At 33.8% G+C, this 15,481-nt stretch overlaps 2 protein-coding genes across 4 annotated transcripts; one reads left to right on the forward strand and one right to left on the reverse strand.

The window, feature by feature from the left end:
* Positions 1 to 932: 932 nt before the first annotated feature.
* Positions 933 to 1,915, forward strand: LOC107025963. Its single transcript, XM_015226774.2, has one exon. The coding sequence runs from the start codon at positions 1,065 to 1,067 to the stop codon at positions 1,671 to 1,673; it is 609 nt and encodes a 202-aa protein (XP_015082260.1). The 5' UTR covers positions 933 to 1,064; the 3' UTR covers positions 1,674 to 1,915.
* Positions 1,798 to 14,543, reverse strand: LOC107025962 (pentatricopeptide repeat-containing protein At4g04790, mitochondrial-like). Of its 3 annotated transcripts, XR_001457498.2 has the most exons (18): positions 14,053 to 14,542; positions 13,730 to 13,777; positions 11,358 to 11,984; positions 10,844 to 11,023; positions 10,361 to 10,422; positions 9,822 to 9,929; positions 9,594 to 9,707; positions 8,174 to 8,269; positions 7,973 to 8,071; positions 6,003 to 6,122; positions 4,892 to 4,996; positions 4,265 to 4,429; positions 4,039 to 4,166; positions 3,884 to 3,962; positions 3,441 to 3,658; positions 2,423 to 2,646; positions 2,162 to 2,320; positions 1,798 to 1,870 (listed from the first exon to the last, which is right to left on the reverse strand). XR_001457498.2 is itself a non-coding variant. In XM_015226773.2 (17 exons), the coding sequence occupies exons 1-16, from the start codon at positions 14,264 to 14,266 to the stop codon at positions 2,466 to 2,468; spliced, it is 2,544 nt and encodes an 847-aa protein (XP_015082259.1). In that variant the 5' UTR covers positions 14,267 to 14,543; the 3' UTR covers positions 1,846 to 2,317; positions 2,423 to 2,465. The 3 variants fall into 3 exon arrangements, 2 of the variants coding, with proteins under 2 accessions (XP_015082259.1, XP_015082258.1); XM_015226773.2 differs by having other exon boundaries at positions 1,846 to 2,317; positions 14,053 to 14,543; XM_015226772.2 differs by having other exon boundaries at positions 1,846 to 2,320.
* Between the last annotated feature and the right edge of the window lie 938 nt (positions 14,544 to 15,481).

Genomic DNA, 15,481 nt, shown 5'->3' on the forward strand with positions numbered 1-15,481 from the left:
ACGGAAAAATTAAAACGGCTAGTTTTTTTGTTGTATAAATTAGAGTTGTGTGTAAAAATATTAGAGTTGTGTGTCGAAATTCAAAATCGTCAACGAGCTTTACCACGACCAGAAGTTGATCACAATCAATCCCTAGCTGAGTTAGAAAGAGGATTTACGGGACTATACAACTATTAGTATTACATTCGAGACATAGTTGAAACAGAACCCTTCCTAGAAGGTGGCTGCGTAAGCTATGTACTCTACTAATAGTTGTAAATTGAAATTGTAATTTGTTACAAATTTAAATAAATTAAATTGATATTTTTTAATTTTTATAATTGTTTTATCCTTATTTTAATTTACTTTTTTAAAATTACAAATTTTATTTATTTAATATTTACAAGATACAAGTTATAAATATAACTTATAAAATAAATATTAATGAATATAAGTAATAACTTATAAAGTATAAACTTCAAAAGATTTAAATTTTGAAAACTTTATTAGATTACTTGCAAACTTAACAATAATCAAAAAAATTAATAAAATATCTTTAAAATAAACTTAAGTTAAAAATTATAGTATAAATTTAAAAACTATTAATTTATACTTAAAAAATAAAAAAAAATTATATTTTCGTAATTTAAAAAATATCGTCCCATTAATCCCGTCCCGTTCCATCCCGGTCCGTTCCGGTTCATTCCGGTTCCGTCCCGGTATATAGTGGAACGGGACGGAACCGATGAACCATCCCGGTAATTCCGGTCCGGTTCATCCCGGTACCGGTCAACGGATTCCGGTCCGGTCCGGTACCGGTTCATTCCGGTCCGGTGACCCGGTTCCGGTCCGTTGACCAGTCTTAGACTTTACCATATGTCAAGATTACACAAGAAATAGTATAAGTCGTACTTTTTCTCAATATCAAAAACTTAACATGACAAATATTTTGAGACGCGATCTAGTTCCCTTGTCTAGATATTTAGCTCAATCTAGATATTCACTTTTATCAAATAGTGTATATTGACAAAAGTAAATACTACACTATATAAGACCTTATCAACTTTGTTGGAGAATTTAAAACAATGGCTTCTTCTTCAAATATTCTTCAACTTCACCATCTCCATCTTCTTCCTTCAATTCATCCAATTTCTTCCGTAAAGCAATTCACTATCAAATGCACTTCACCTGAATCTTCTTCAGACCCAGAATTTCTAACCCCAAATTCAGAAACAACAATTAGCCCAGAAAAATTCCCAATTGAAAAACGTCGAAAATCCGAGATAATCCGTGAGAGAAAATCAAGAACTGAGCTTATAAAGCAAGACCCACCAAATTTCGAAATTGGGTGGAAGAGAACAAAGCCAATTCCATTAGATAAGCCAATTGGGTATGTGATAATGGATTTTTTGGAGAAATTGGAAGAGTTAATGGCTAGGGATTTTGGGTCGACGGCGTTGTTAGCGAAAGTTGGAGAAATAGTTGCAGAAAGAGCTAGGGAAGAAGCGGAAGTGTTGAAAGAAGAAGGAAAAGTGGAGGAGAGAATGGTGACAGAATTGTACAGAGTTTTGAAGCTTATGGAAATGGATTTAGCTATGGTGAGTGCTGCTGTTAAAGAAGAGACATTGAATGAAAGACTTGAACAAGCTAAAGCACGTTGTAGGCAAGCCATTCTTGTTGCTAATTCTTTTTGACAAATTTGTAGTATCTTTGTTTCACTTGTACTGTATTTCATTATCGACGAGCTCGACCCAGAAAGCAAAAACCCTTTGCTTTTGCTGGCTAGGGGTTTCAATATTGAGAGCTCCAATATGAAAGTCCCGAGTCCAAACCACGAGGTCACCTCGAAAGGATTGTAGATTTCAGTTTTGGCCAAAAGCTGAAATTTTTCCTATTGTATTACAAAAAATCATCAATAGTCGTTACATCTTTACTATCAAGGAGTACAATTGAAATATACTTTCTGAATATAGTAAAAATTGTTCAAAGAGGTAACATCTTTGAGCAATAAAGAAAAGGATTATCAATTTCTTCATTGTTGTTCTCCCTGATAGATTATTCAAACACCACGAAGCATTTTCTGTATGCGTAAAGCTTGTTAAACATCTCTACGCTGCAGTCCGTCACTTTCTATGCCATAGAGAATATATGTTTCTCTTTCAAGATCAGAAGGAACACCAACCTTTTGTTAGGCATGATACCAGAAGTCGAAAGGAGTGTCGTCTCTTGATCAACTTCCAACTTGCTGTTAGTCTCAGGGCAACTTTAAAGCACGAACGAGTTCTCAACACTAAAAGTTGTACATCTACATGAACTGCAAAATGTTGATCTCATACAACTGCTGCACCCAAAAGAAAAAGGATGAAGAAGAGTGAGCACAAAGAGGAAGGGGAAAAAAAAAGTAGCAGGAACAGAGACCGGCATGTTCAGAACTAACACATACCGAAGAATTTTCTAAATCCCCTACGAACTCCACTTTTCACATCTTATGTCACAATCTTCGCAGTCTTGTTTTTTTTCTTTTTCCCTTTTGCGGAGGCAGACGTTCCATAAGCTGTTTGACAAGCTTTGACTACATTGCAAACATGAAAATCATCCCTTGGTATATTATTGAGAATATTTGCTGCAGATTTGTAGTCCCCTAATGCCAACAAGGCTCGATACATCCTGCATCAAACAATGATTTTGAGCAAAGAAGGAAAACATAAAAGGACACAAATCACATTTGTGACATCACAAGTATCCCAATTTGTTGTATTCTCAATAGCATGTTGATCCCAATAGTCACATAACACCATGTCACTTTGCAATTGAGCGGAAAGATTGCAGATTTTTAGCAGTGCTTTTTCCTTTAATTAAAAGGAGACTGAGAACTCCAACAGTGTTCTGCTTGGAAAAGATTGGAGAAAAGAAAACTGATATATAACTTGAAAAGAAAAGGAAAGGGATGATTTGACTGTTGGCACACATGTCATAGGAGAACAAGATATCTCAACAAGAACCTTTTAGCATGCAACAAGAAGACCTACCTACCATCACACAAGTGAAAACTACATAAAGCTCTCAATGTCTCTCATAGGTCTAGAACCTTAGACGATGGAACACAGAAGAGAGAGGACATCAAGCAGTTGAGAAGCATTGTTAGTTTGATGACTTTATTTTTCTCTCTTTTTTTTCTACTTCGACTTTATTAGATTGTTAGATATCATTGACCTAGTTTTATATGACAAATGTTTCTTTTTCATTTCGCTCAAAACCAAGAAGGATACAAACCAACAAATATATGGAAATGCCTAGCTTAATCAAATCTCAGTGTTGAATGATTAATCAAGTGATTTCTCAATAGATGCACTTGTAGAGAAATCAAAACAAAATGATATGAGTATCTATCATGAATTTCCTAGGAACAGTACTTTCAAGCAATCAAACAAGACTAAAAAACACTAGTTATTTGAAGTTACCTCACATAACTTAAAATATTGTAAGGAAGACCAGCTATTTTGTACTCCTTCCAAATCAGATAACAAGCTTGTAAATCTTTGGCATTGACACAAGCACTGAGGAGGAAATCAAGACTTTGTCGTGAAGGGAGGAGACCAATATCTTTTTTAATAGCCTGAAGGAGATCCAAGCCTAACTGTAAATTTATTGGGTCTTGTTCCGCAATCTGGCAGAAAACCTGTTCCGTGATTACCAAATATGAATACCAAGCAATAAAACACATCAGAGCTAAATAAAGGCCTCATTATTCAAGTAAAAGTATCATATGCATTGGGGAGCTTCATCTAGCACACAAGAACTGATGAGAGAGTATATAAATCACAGAACCCAAAAAGAACCGAGTTTCTATGAAATATCATTATATGTTCCAATATAAAGCAGAGAAAAGGAAAAAGTGCAAAACCTCATCGAATAGAACTTCCTTAGCCACTTCATCAGACTTGTATACATCTACCAGCCTTTTAAGCAAGTCGACAATAGATCTATTACAAAAGAGGGGGAAATTAAAGCCACTCCAAATTTCAGCAATATTCTCAAGAAACAATTATGATTTTAGACCTGAAATGATTTTTCCGAATACAATATGTTACGACCCTATAGGAGGCATCCACCCATTGATCGAGGCCATTTAATTGCTCAAGTAGGTTGAGCAATCTATGCAAATCTCCTTCAGCTTGAAGATTTTCCTGCAAGATTATAATTTAAAAGGGTAACTGTGTCAGAATATTGAAGGTGTCAAGGAAAAGATCCTGGGAAAGAGCACATATGCAAAAAAAACACTTACAATAAGACAGATGACCGCTTTTGGCTCCAACTTGCATTGAGCTTCTTCCATTTCCTTATATATATCAAGGGCATCTGATATTTTCCCATGTGAAGCAAGAGCTGAAACAAGCACACTTCTAATTTCATTGAAACCCTTTGCAGATACTCCTCGGTCACAGATTACCTGCACATCCATTGATGCTTCTAAATAATCAGAACAACTCATATTTTCTTTTGGCAAGATCATGCGCCTTACAACGAGAGAAGTAAAAAGAATATACTATCGCATAGATGTTCTACACTGCGGTTATCAGTTTTAGAGCAGTTCAATTTTTTTCTCCAAGGAGTATATACATGAAAGCTTCCGATTTGACAACATAAAAAACACCACGTTAGAATTTCCACTATATGTAGCATAGCTTCAAAGAAGCTTATAAATTTATCTCTTAAAATACAAGTACGCACCCACCAAACATATGGCAGAAGAAACTTCAAGAAAATTAAATAAATACAGTGAAGTAGACAATTGAAATCAGGGGGAAACCAGCTATTAAGAATCTATGGATCTAACAAAGGATTTAGCATGAAAAAAAGGAAAAAATATGTCCATAAAAGATTTATAGAACCGAAAACCCTCATTGTGTACCTGTTTAGCCTTTTCAAACTGTCCAGAAGCTGCATATCCATTTATTAGGGCCATATATACATGCTTTGTGAGTTGAACTCCAGAATCTTTCATCTCATCGAGAAACTTCAAATTTTCAAATTACCAACTATTATAGTTCCACATTTGTAGCCAATGTCAACAAGATAAGCATCTATCTACTAATATGAAAAGAAAAGGCAGATATTTCATAAACAAAGGAAAACAAAGAGCAAAGGAGTCTATGCCCGAATAAATCAGATAAAGGAAGCAGATTCATGGAACCAGTTACCACTGAGAAACATTTATGAAAATTTTGTGAAGATCTCTTTAAGAGAATTGCATTCACATAAGGACAATTTTTACATTAGATGGAAAGACTAGCACCATGTTGATGGATGTATTGATGGAACACAGTTAAACTTTGTACGCTAATTATACGTCATTCAATAAGATTTCCTCTCTTTTGATATGAGGGTTAAGTAGAATTTCTTATGCCTTCACTAGTTAATTTGCAATACACGGTTTCTATCCCACTCTATGAACCGGTTATGAACTTCTTGTTTTAGCCACAATTTTCTTCCAAAGCAGTATCTACATAAAATATGAAGGTTTTCAACTTCTTTTATATGGTTAACTCCAATCCCCAAACTCTCCATCCTACCCACGAGTTCAAAGTTTCCCTTCCACACTTGTCTCTATAGGAATGGGGATTTGCAAGATGCTAGCCTGACTTTTGATAGTGTATGAGCTGAACTAGTCTTGTAATCTTAATAAGCTCAATATGAGCTAGATTTCGTTCTTATAATCTTAATACGCTCAATATAAGCTAGCTTTCCTTCTATAATCAAAGCACATTATATCTCCATTTTAACTTTTACTAAACAATTACTGAACCACCATCTCATAAAAACGAGAATTATGAAAGAGAAATAATCTAGAACAAGCTGATAAATGAAAATAATGCATCCACTTACACAATAAAACTTAGTTACACCAGAGAAATGAGAAAAGCAAGAATGATCTACAGTCATATTCCCAAAAAGACAATTTTGCCAAGTCAGAACAAATGTTCTTTATCAAGATCACAAAACAGATATGTAAAACCAAGGACCTTAGATATGTCATCCTCATTCGTGCAGTTGCTTATCAGATAGCTGAAAGTCTGAGAGTCTGACTTCACATTAGCATCTCCCATTCGTTTGAGAACCCCTAATGCAGCACAAGTGTCTTTCTGCCAGAATGTTCAGCAAAAAAAAGGTCAAAAGTCCAAAAAAAAACAGAAGTAATAAGCACCATCCAACCATTATCACATCCATAGATAAGGAAATACAAGCAACAAATTCTAAAATAGAAGTAACAAAAACCATCAAGCAACCACTATGGTTTGCAGGATTTTGGACAGCCTTTCACACACGCAACAAGGCAGTTTTCTGTATCTAAAATGCATGCACAAGATATTCCTTTTTAAAAAAGGCAGTAAATTTGTATTTATCAGCATTTAGGGCTATGCTGTCCACCTCCAAAAAATTTACAAGAAAAGACACACATACTTACAAGGATCCTATAAAATCCACTAGTTGGATTTCTTCTTCTATATTTTTTTTCGTTACATCAAAAGCCTAAAATAGTAATAACTTTTCTTTTGATCTTCTGTAATGAGCATTCTCTCCCTTCAAAAATCCTCTGATTTCTCTCCTAACATATAATCCACCAAATGCAAGTTGGAACTATTCTCCATCGTCTCTTCTGGTTTTTACTTTCATGTTCCACCTCTCCTCATACAGCAGCTAAGGAAGTCTGGGTGTGCTCTGGCGTGCTCCAGTTCACACTAATCAGTTGGGCTTGAACATATGAATTATCTATATCTAGTCTGGTCCATTCAGGTTTGTCTTGTTGCAATACTAGATAATTCAAGGAAAGTAGGAGCTCTCTAAATCTCGTAAGCCTTAACATTGATAACTGCTTTGATCCCGAATTCCCAATTAATTGCCATCACAAAAATGTTTTTTAAAAATAATTGTGGTGTATGTACCAACTTATGCGCACCTCGACTAATTCTACGAAATACTTGTTCCCTACCACCAAAAATAGACACCATGTACTCTGCTCATGATTAGACAAATTGAAAGATATCACCTAGTGTTTTTATCTCTGTTGGGATTTGAACCTTAGACATCATGATTCTCCTCCCACTTTATTGACCACTAGGTCACACCCTTGGGTGCTTGCCATCATATATATATTTATCGACTACATGATTTATGTTAGTATAAAAAAGCTAAAGATTATAATCATTACTTTTATTTTATTTTTGACTAAGGATTATAATAATGAATTCTTAATAGTAAATTTTATCTCTCAAAATAATGAACAATTTTAAAAGGAAATTCTAAAGACCATGTATCCAAAAATACGAGAGGATGAATTTTGAACATTGAATTACTCTTAGAATCATGAAAAAACATTTTTAAACATCTTTCTCAAATTTTTGAAAAGAAAAGCATTACTTAAAATTAAATCAATACAAAACGTATAATTAACTAAACATGTAATAATATAAATAGCATTTTTGTGCATTTAGATGTGTGTAGGCACATACTACTAATATGTGCATTTCACATTCGATATGCACATAAACCCAAGTGGGTCTTAATACGTAAACAAATATGGTAACCAAGAAGATAACATTTGATGCAGAATATGAAACCGGAATTATTTTCAAAAATACGAACTAGATGACCTTAGCTCTTGTTGTACAACTCTTGTAGAGATACAATCAACTTCTGCCACATAATTTAGTGAAATTATTAACATAAACTTGCTAGAATTCTTATTACGTCTAGATCCAATAAAAAAGTTAAACCTTACTGCTCAAATGATACAACTTAAAATTATGCAATATCCTTCAACGTATTGTTCCTTTCACTCAAAAAGATGTTCTATAGGTACTCTGAAAGAGGCCCGGTCGAATGAAGACCACAAGATGCAACAAATGGGTTTGAGAGCAAAATTTAGTTGTTCTGCACATAGATAATGTATGACAACTCAAGCATAGAAGATAACAGATAAAGGGGAACCCACCTCTCGGAAATATCCTCCCATTATGGCATTGTACATGTTTGTGGTAGGCATCAAGTTAAACTTCTCCAAATCCTTGAGCATGGCATATGCACCTTCAAACTGCAGTTAGGACAACATAGAGAACATAGAGCTTGGCTAGTTAAGCGACTCATTCAATATTTATATACAAATATTATCCCCTGATAAGAAGAGGAAACTTACATCCTTTATTCTCACAGTCATGTTTATCATAATCCTGAAGGTCTCACTATTTGGCTTGATATCATGACGAAGTATCATTGGATACATTCGATGAACCTAAGATTCATGAGGATAAACATTAAAACATGATTTATGACAACACTATATGAACCAAAGATACAAGAGATACACAATGGACAATTTGAAATATAATCACTATGGTACTAGCTGCTCACAGGAGAAACTCCTAACGTAATTTTCAAATCAAAGAATCAGCCAACCAGTAATCCAGTTAACAATGAGGGAAGAAGAGAACATCCACAGGTTTAATTCAACTGAAAAATCTATCATTGCCATGATTTTACTTTTTACGTGGTTTGACATCATGAACTTAGTACTTATTCATGCACTGATAAGACATGGATTAATAATTGTGAAGTCCATTTGCTATTTAATACATAACCTATTTGGAGACACCAACTTTGTTGCTCATAAGGGTTAAAAGCTCCAGCTGAGCAGATCGTGGGAAATAAGTCCTTCCTCTTTTGAGAAGATGAACTGTTTCTTTACTTTTGCCTCTAAAGATTGACATTCACATTACAACAACAACATACATAGTGTAGTCCCACAAAGTTGATCTAAAGATCAAGATTAACGGCATAAAATAACTTCTTAGCACACACTAGCCAATCAAAAAGAACTAAATAATGCACCAATATACAAGAATTGTACCAACAAAATAGAAACCTTAAAACGGATTTGATTTTCTATGAACAACACCTAATCTAGTAAAGAGAAATAATGGCAAAGAGGTCATTTCTTGAGTGAAAAAATATACTTGTCTATGCACTTTAGCAACCATCTGGTCGTTGATTTCTATAATTTTCAAATGTCCAGTGCTGAAGTGCAAAGACCCCAAGGGTCTTAAGACCATCACTAACTACTTAATACATTAGTTTTTCGAATAAAACATGCTGCCCAGGATGGTCTAAGACTAATGTACATTCGGTAATGATCATCAAAACTGTATTCTAACTACATACATGTTAGCAACTTTTTATTTATTCTGTTTTTTCTGACCGTGGTGTCCGGGCCAGCTTTCGCGCACCTCAACTAATTTCACGGGATACCTGCCACCTCCCACCTCCTACCAGAAACAAGTAACTCTGTCCACCAAGGCTAGTCGAGATGGGAAGAATCACCTAGTGTTTTTGTCTCCCCCGAGTTTCAAACCTGAGACCTCAGGATTCTCAAACACTTCATTGACTATTAGGCCACACCCTTGAGTGCTATACATGATAGCAAATTTATGAGAACCAAGGAACATTTGTGACAGTTAAATCTCATCTAATTTATGTGTCCTAGCCCAAACTAAACAATTAAAGTAGATTAAGCTAATAAACTAAGACATCAAAAAGATGAGGGATTCAAACTAACCTACCAAATTATACTCACAGCTTTTATCGCAGGCTTCTAGTACGGAATTAAATGTCTCCAACGATAATGTCAAACCTGCTTCAAACATTTGATCAACCATATCTAATGCAGCATGTACCTATTTACAAAGTTGCAACTGTCAGTACATTAACCAGAACATGTAATGACTCTAATTTTGCACAACGAAGTCTCTAAGCACTGAATAGAATATCTTTAAATAATCAGTTCATACCTTAAATAACTCACAACAGTACCGAATAAGCTTCTCATACTGGGACAATGTTGGCCTAAGCTCCAACTCCGCATGTAAATTTTTGAATTCAAGGATGACATCTTCAACCTGCCATCAATAACAGAGCAATCAGAATAATATTTCACTGATGGACAGATATCGAGTATTAGCATAACTACAGATCAGCTTGGCAACTGCAATAGTTTACCTACAAATTTCCAACCAATTCCGTTAGCAGAGCAAAGAAATGCTTATCGCATCCAGGAGAACAAAAAATAATTAGAAGCGCAAAATACAACACCACGCTATATTCCCTTTAACTTCCATTATTCCGGTACATGTGACATCAGTTGACACTGTTGACTGAACACAGAACTTAAGGTGCTAATTGAACTTGTGATTTGCGTAAACAAACAGCCCCTTAGATATTTTATCCAATAATCTTTTGATTCAGCATTTAAAATTTTCTGACTTATGCAAGCATCATGTGAATGTATACCAAGGGAGATCATAAGTGGAATTAATGAGAAGTTCCTCACCGCACTTGGCATGCTACTTGTATAATTACAAATGAATTTTGAGATGTCTTTTGCTCCAATACCTGCTTTGAGAGAGGCTATATTAGGATGCGTGAATGGAATATAAGTTGAAGAGATAAGGACACTTTGTTAATCAATAAGATTACCATAGAAGTAAAAGATCTTCTAACAGCAACAGAAAAAGGAAAATCTTCAGTTTCCTTATTACTGATGCCAATACTCACAACATTTTCCCTATACAGTAATTTTTATTTCTTTTCTTAACCGTATAGCAATATCAGTTTGCAGAATCAGATAATAATCCTTTCTAAGATGTATTGGACAAGATACCGTCATACAGGTCACACTATGAGTTAAACAATCATGGTAACCTTCAGTTTAAAGTACCCAATGCAATTAGAAACAATTTGGCTAAACATGAGGTCCTTGATTGTTGAATTAGCTATATAGGTGCCTCTAAAGAAAAATAAGGTGACAAGTTACCTGTTGTTACCAACTCCTGAAGAAATATCTTAGCGAAGGACTCCAATAGCAACTTCCCCAAGAACTTGAAGATATTTGCAACAAAATCAGTAGATGAAACTTTGGTTATGTCAATAGTTCTTAGAACCCTCACAAAATCCTCAACTCGGTCACTTTCGCACAGTGCTAAGAGGTAGTTTTCTGCAACATGTTAACATTGTGAAAGTCTAAAATATGGCAATAGTACAGGAAAGCATCTGCCAAAACTCATCATGAGATGCATTTAAGAAATGATTCGTAAGATTCTAAGATGTTACCGCATTGCAAAGACAGACTCTAAATTCATCAACAATTTGCAAATGCATTATAAATATCATGTACAGTAAACATGATAAAAGAGGCATGCAACTCAATCATTTTTATCACTAGTCATTAAGTGCAAGGTACCACAAGTAATTTCTAATCAGCAGGATCAAACAACCAGAGTATAAAAACTAAATTAGTAATAGGGGTATATGTACAGTAAACTGCAAACCTTGAAAGGCAGATTTATCAGCACCATCATAAAGAGAAAGATGGTAGAGGAGTTCTTCTATTTTATCTTCATTTTCCACCTTAGCCCAAAGCAACATCTCATAGTAAGTTAATCTTGCAAGTGAATCAGCATTTCCATCCGTAATGAGCTCACAGTAAAAATCGAACTCTTGTACCATGCCAAAATCAATAAAATACATAAGAATTGAACCATAGCTCTCCTCTTTTAATTGAAAACCCTGTTCCTTCATTGATTTTAGTAGTTGATATGCCTTTGAAAGCTGCTTCAACGACACCTCTTCATCATTACTTTCTCTGGCCTTCTCTATACAGAGTCTTATCAGCGCATTATATTCTTTCAGGCCAGTTTCTCGTCCCAATTTACCAAACACTTTAATGGTAGTATCAGTCCCCAATTTACAGGCACATTGTTCAACTAACTGGTGGAAACGACCTACCTGAGAACTCTTGAAGGTCCACTTTTCCTTCCTTTCTCGTGCTATTTCTTTCCGCCGCAATGAAATGCTGCATTTTTCTACATTTGATAACCATGGTACATCCAATACATTTTCCAAACAACTTGCATTACTACTCTCTTCTGGATCGCTCAAATAAGAATCTAAATTACCTATATAGATAATCAGAAGAATATGTAGGTAAAATGGGATGTAAGACAATTGCATACAGACAACATATGAAAAGATAAATAGATATTCTAAGTTGTGCATTCTTTGTCCACATCTAGTTACATCACAAGGAATCTAGTAAAAAGAATATGCAGTTTCCAAGCCACCAAGAAGCCATAAGAAAAGATCTTAACGCACCAACTTGGTATGCTCTAGAAATAACAATAATTTTTTTTTAAAAAAAGGTACTACTTCAAAATGCTTAGCTACTTTGTTCAGTTGGAATTTCTTACCACTGAAAATAGCATTGATATATTTTTGGATTTTCTTAGCTCCTTGAACTTAGCATTGTACCGGAGGTAACCTTTGGGACCTTCTGTATGTATGCATCTTCTTTATTCCTTGATTAAAATTAACTACTTACTTCATCAAAAAAAAATAAAAGANAAAAAAAAGGTACTACTTCAAAATGCTTAGCTACTTTGTTCAGTTGGAATTTCTTACCACTGAAAATAGCATTGATATATTTTTGGATTTTCTTAGCTCCTTGAACTTAGCATTGTACCGGAGGTAACCTTTGGGACCTTCTGTAAGTATGCATCTTCTTTATTCCTTGATTAAAATTAACTACTTACTTCATCAAAAAAAAATAAAAGATAATAATACAACCACACATATTACTTTCTTGATATCTCTTAAGCCCCCAAGATAATGCATAAATATCAATACAAGGATAAGAGTAGCTGGCCAAACATCTCTGGCTGTCAAATATCATTATAATTACAAGAATTCCCAAGACAGAGAACCACAACAGATTCAGATAGATTCAAATCTTAAACGGGGGAATGACATTTTAGACATTAGAACTTTCCAATTTGGCAATTGAAAATTTGTGGTAACTCATTTAGGAGTTCTCAAACTATTATTTAAGTCTTCAAAGGTCACAGCGTGAATTATTGAAGCTCCAAGATACCCCACACTCCAAAAAAATCTTGACTCGTGAAGGAAGGAAACAAGACATATTGACAGATATATTTACCATTTCAATGTACATTTTGCAGAGAAAGGTAAAACCACCTTCTAGCTCGTGGTAGGAGTTAGGAAAGCTGTGTACATAACGAAAGTTCCCCAAATCCGAGCCAAAGGAAGAATTAAATTTAGTCAGTACAGGAAAAGTACAACTCGCAGGAAAGCAGGAGAGATTCTTCACCTATTACTCTAACACACTAATATTGTCCCAAGTACAATAAACTAAACATGATGTTGTACCAATATGATGGTATCTATCATAATGTGCATTCATATTTAACAACTCATCTCTAATTTGAACAACTGAGTCCACGCAATATACCAAAGTAAAAAAAAACAATACAAAGAGTCAACAAAAGAATAAACAAAGAGAAGGAACTATTTCAGAAAAAAAAAACCAAAGTTAGCTGTCCTCCTCAGATTTTAACATATCTAAGACTTAGGGTCCATTTGGTTACTGGTATTAGGGGGCTTAAGTTCATCAACTCTTCACTTATAAATGCATTTGATGTTCAGTTGTGGCCTTGTGGGTATAAGCTAAAACTAGGATAAAATCATACCAAAATCATGAGAAAAAGTGGGACTATCTATCCTGGTTATAATCAATCTCAGGGACTTAACCTTGCTTTGAATCAAACAACCCGTACAATACAAACTGTAATGAATACACCTAACTAATCAAATTAACACAACAAAAAAAGAAAAGATAAAAACATACCACAGAGTATCGACGATATTTCACTTGACAACAGTTTTGATGATTCTCCTACACAAACAAACAAACCCAAAACACATAAACTAATTAAACACCTTTAAATATTCCTCCTTTTGCCTTTATAACAATGAGTTACATTTCTCAGATATCTCATACAAAAAAAATAAACTTTCTGAAATAATAATTATTACAACAAGATATGAAGCATTATTACAACAAAACATGAAGCATAATTCCATAAGTGGGGGTAGTGTATACGCATATCTTACCACTATCAAACAAATCAATAAAGTTAGAGCAAATAAGAATTGGGAAAATATGCTTACCATAGTCAGCAGCAGACTTAAAGTTGAAACTTTCAGCAGCTATTTCACTGAGAGACTTAGAAGAATCATTAGAGGGTTTAGAAGATGGAGATCCATATTGTTTTAGGGCAACACCTTTGGCTGAAGTTGAAGGGGAAACAGGTTCCCATTGCTTTGATAATTTAGTAGCGGCACGGAACAAAGATGTTAGGGTTTTGGATTTGGAACCGGGCATGAGCAATGACCCAACTGGATTCTTGCTTCACTGTCAACTCAAAGCTACCAACACAGCACAGATTAAACAAAAAGATTCAATCTTTTTACAGAAACACTCAATTACAACAGTTAGATTTGATTATGTAGAGTTAAATTAGTGTTTAATTTGATCTAAAACTGTATAATCCAAGAAAGGAATTTGGTGAATGAAGAAATTAAGGAACTGATTATGAAAGGAGCCAACAATGTTCACAATACAAAGGTTCTTCGAGGCTAAAGTGAAATTTGCACAAGTACTATTAGATCCTCGATTAAAAAAATTATAATTTATTTTCTGATTTTATCATTAATTATGCAAGAAATAAATTTATTTTTAATTAAAATTAGTAATTTATTATTCCTGGTACTAAATATCCCCCAAAGTTGTACATTAATCATACTCCCTTCGTTTCAATTTATATGACAATTTTTAAATTTTGAAATTGAAACAAATTTAATTTTTATTGTAAATTATTATGACTTATATTACTTTTTACATAATTTATAAATATAAAAAAAAATTGAAAATTTTATACATAAATTTTTGATCAAATTTAAATAATTTAATTTTTAAAAAATAAAAAATATCACGTAAATTGAAACCGCTGAAAATACAAATTGAGGAATTAGGAAACGCACGTGAGTTCCTTTCCATTTTATTTGTATTGGCAGACAATTAATTTTGAAATAGTTGAAAGAACTTTGTTTTCCTTCCTTTCTTGTAAAGTGAAAAATATGCGTTCCACTTACGCTTTGTTCGAATGGTTGTTATTCGTTGTATTATATTATGTTGTTATTCTAAATACGATAGTTATTTTATTTGTTATTTTAATTGAGTGTATCGTATTATTCAAGTTCATCGTAAGATAACGATAAAAAAGCCAGTTTTATATAACGAATGATTTGATGTGATTGCATCATTACCTTAATATTTATTCTTATTTTATCTCTATTTATATTCAATAATTCTATTTTTATCATCTACCATGTCATTTCATAGTATCTCTACTTTAAAGACTACGATTTTTTAGATTTATTATTTAAATTATAGATATGCGACAATTATATAACGACGGAGAACGATACAATATATAAAATACTATGCATTGACAATGATGAACAATTAATTTATCTCCTAGACAAGATTTTATTTAAAATAACGTGTAGAGAATAATTCTAAAAAAGTTACCTTAAA

This window comes from Solanum pennellii, chromosome 7 (genome assembly GCF_001406875.1).
Source record: "Solanum pennellii chromosome 7, SPENNV200".
Taxonomy (NCBI): Eukaryota; Viridiplantae; Streptophyta; class Magnoliopsida; order Solanales; family Solanaceae; genus Solanum; species Solanum pennellii.

Excerpts from the sequence above, each read along its gene's own strand:
- LOC107025963 (XM_015226774.2), top strand. The coding sequence starts at position 1,065 with ATGGCTTCTTCTTCAAATATTCTTCAACTTCACCATCTCCATCTTCTT.
- LOC107025962 (XM_015226773.2), bottom strand. The coding sequence starts at position 14,266 with ATGCCCGGTTCCAAATCCAAAACCCTAACATCTTTGTTCCGTGCCGCT. Across the intron at positions 4,430-4,891 it reads AGTTTGAAAAGGCTAAACAG|GTAATCTGTGACCGAGGAGT; the intron begins GTACACAATGAG and ends ATGGATGTGCAG. Across the intron at positions 4,167-4,264 it reads AAGCGGTCATCTGTCTTATT|GAAAATCTTCAAGCTGAAGG; the intron begins GTAAGTGTTTTT and ends ATAATCTTGCAG.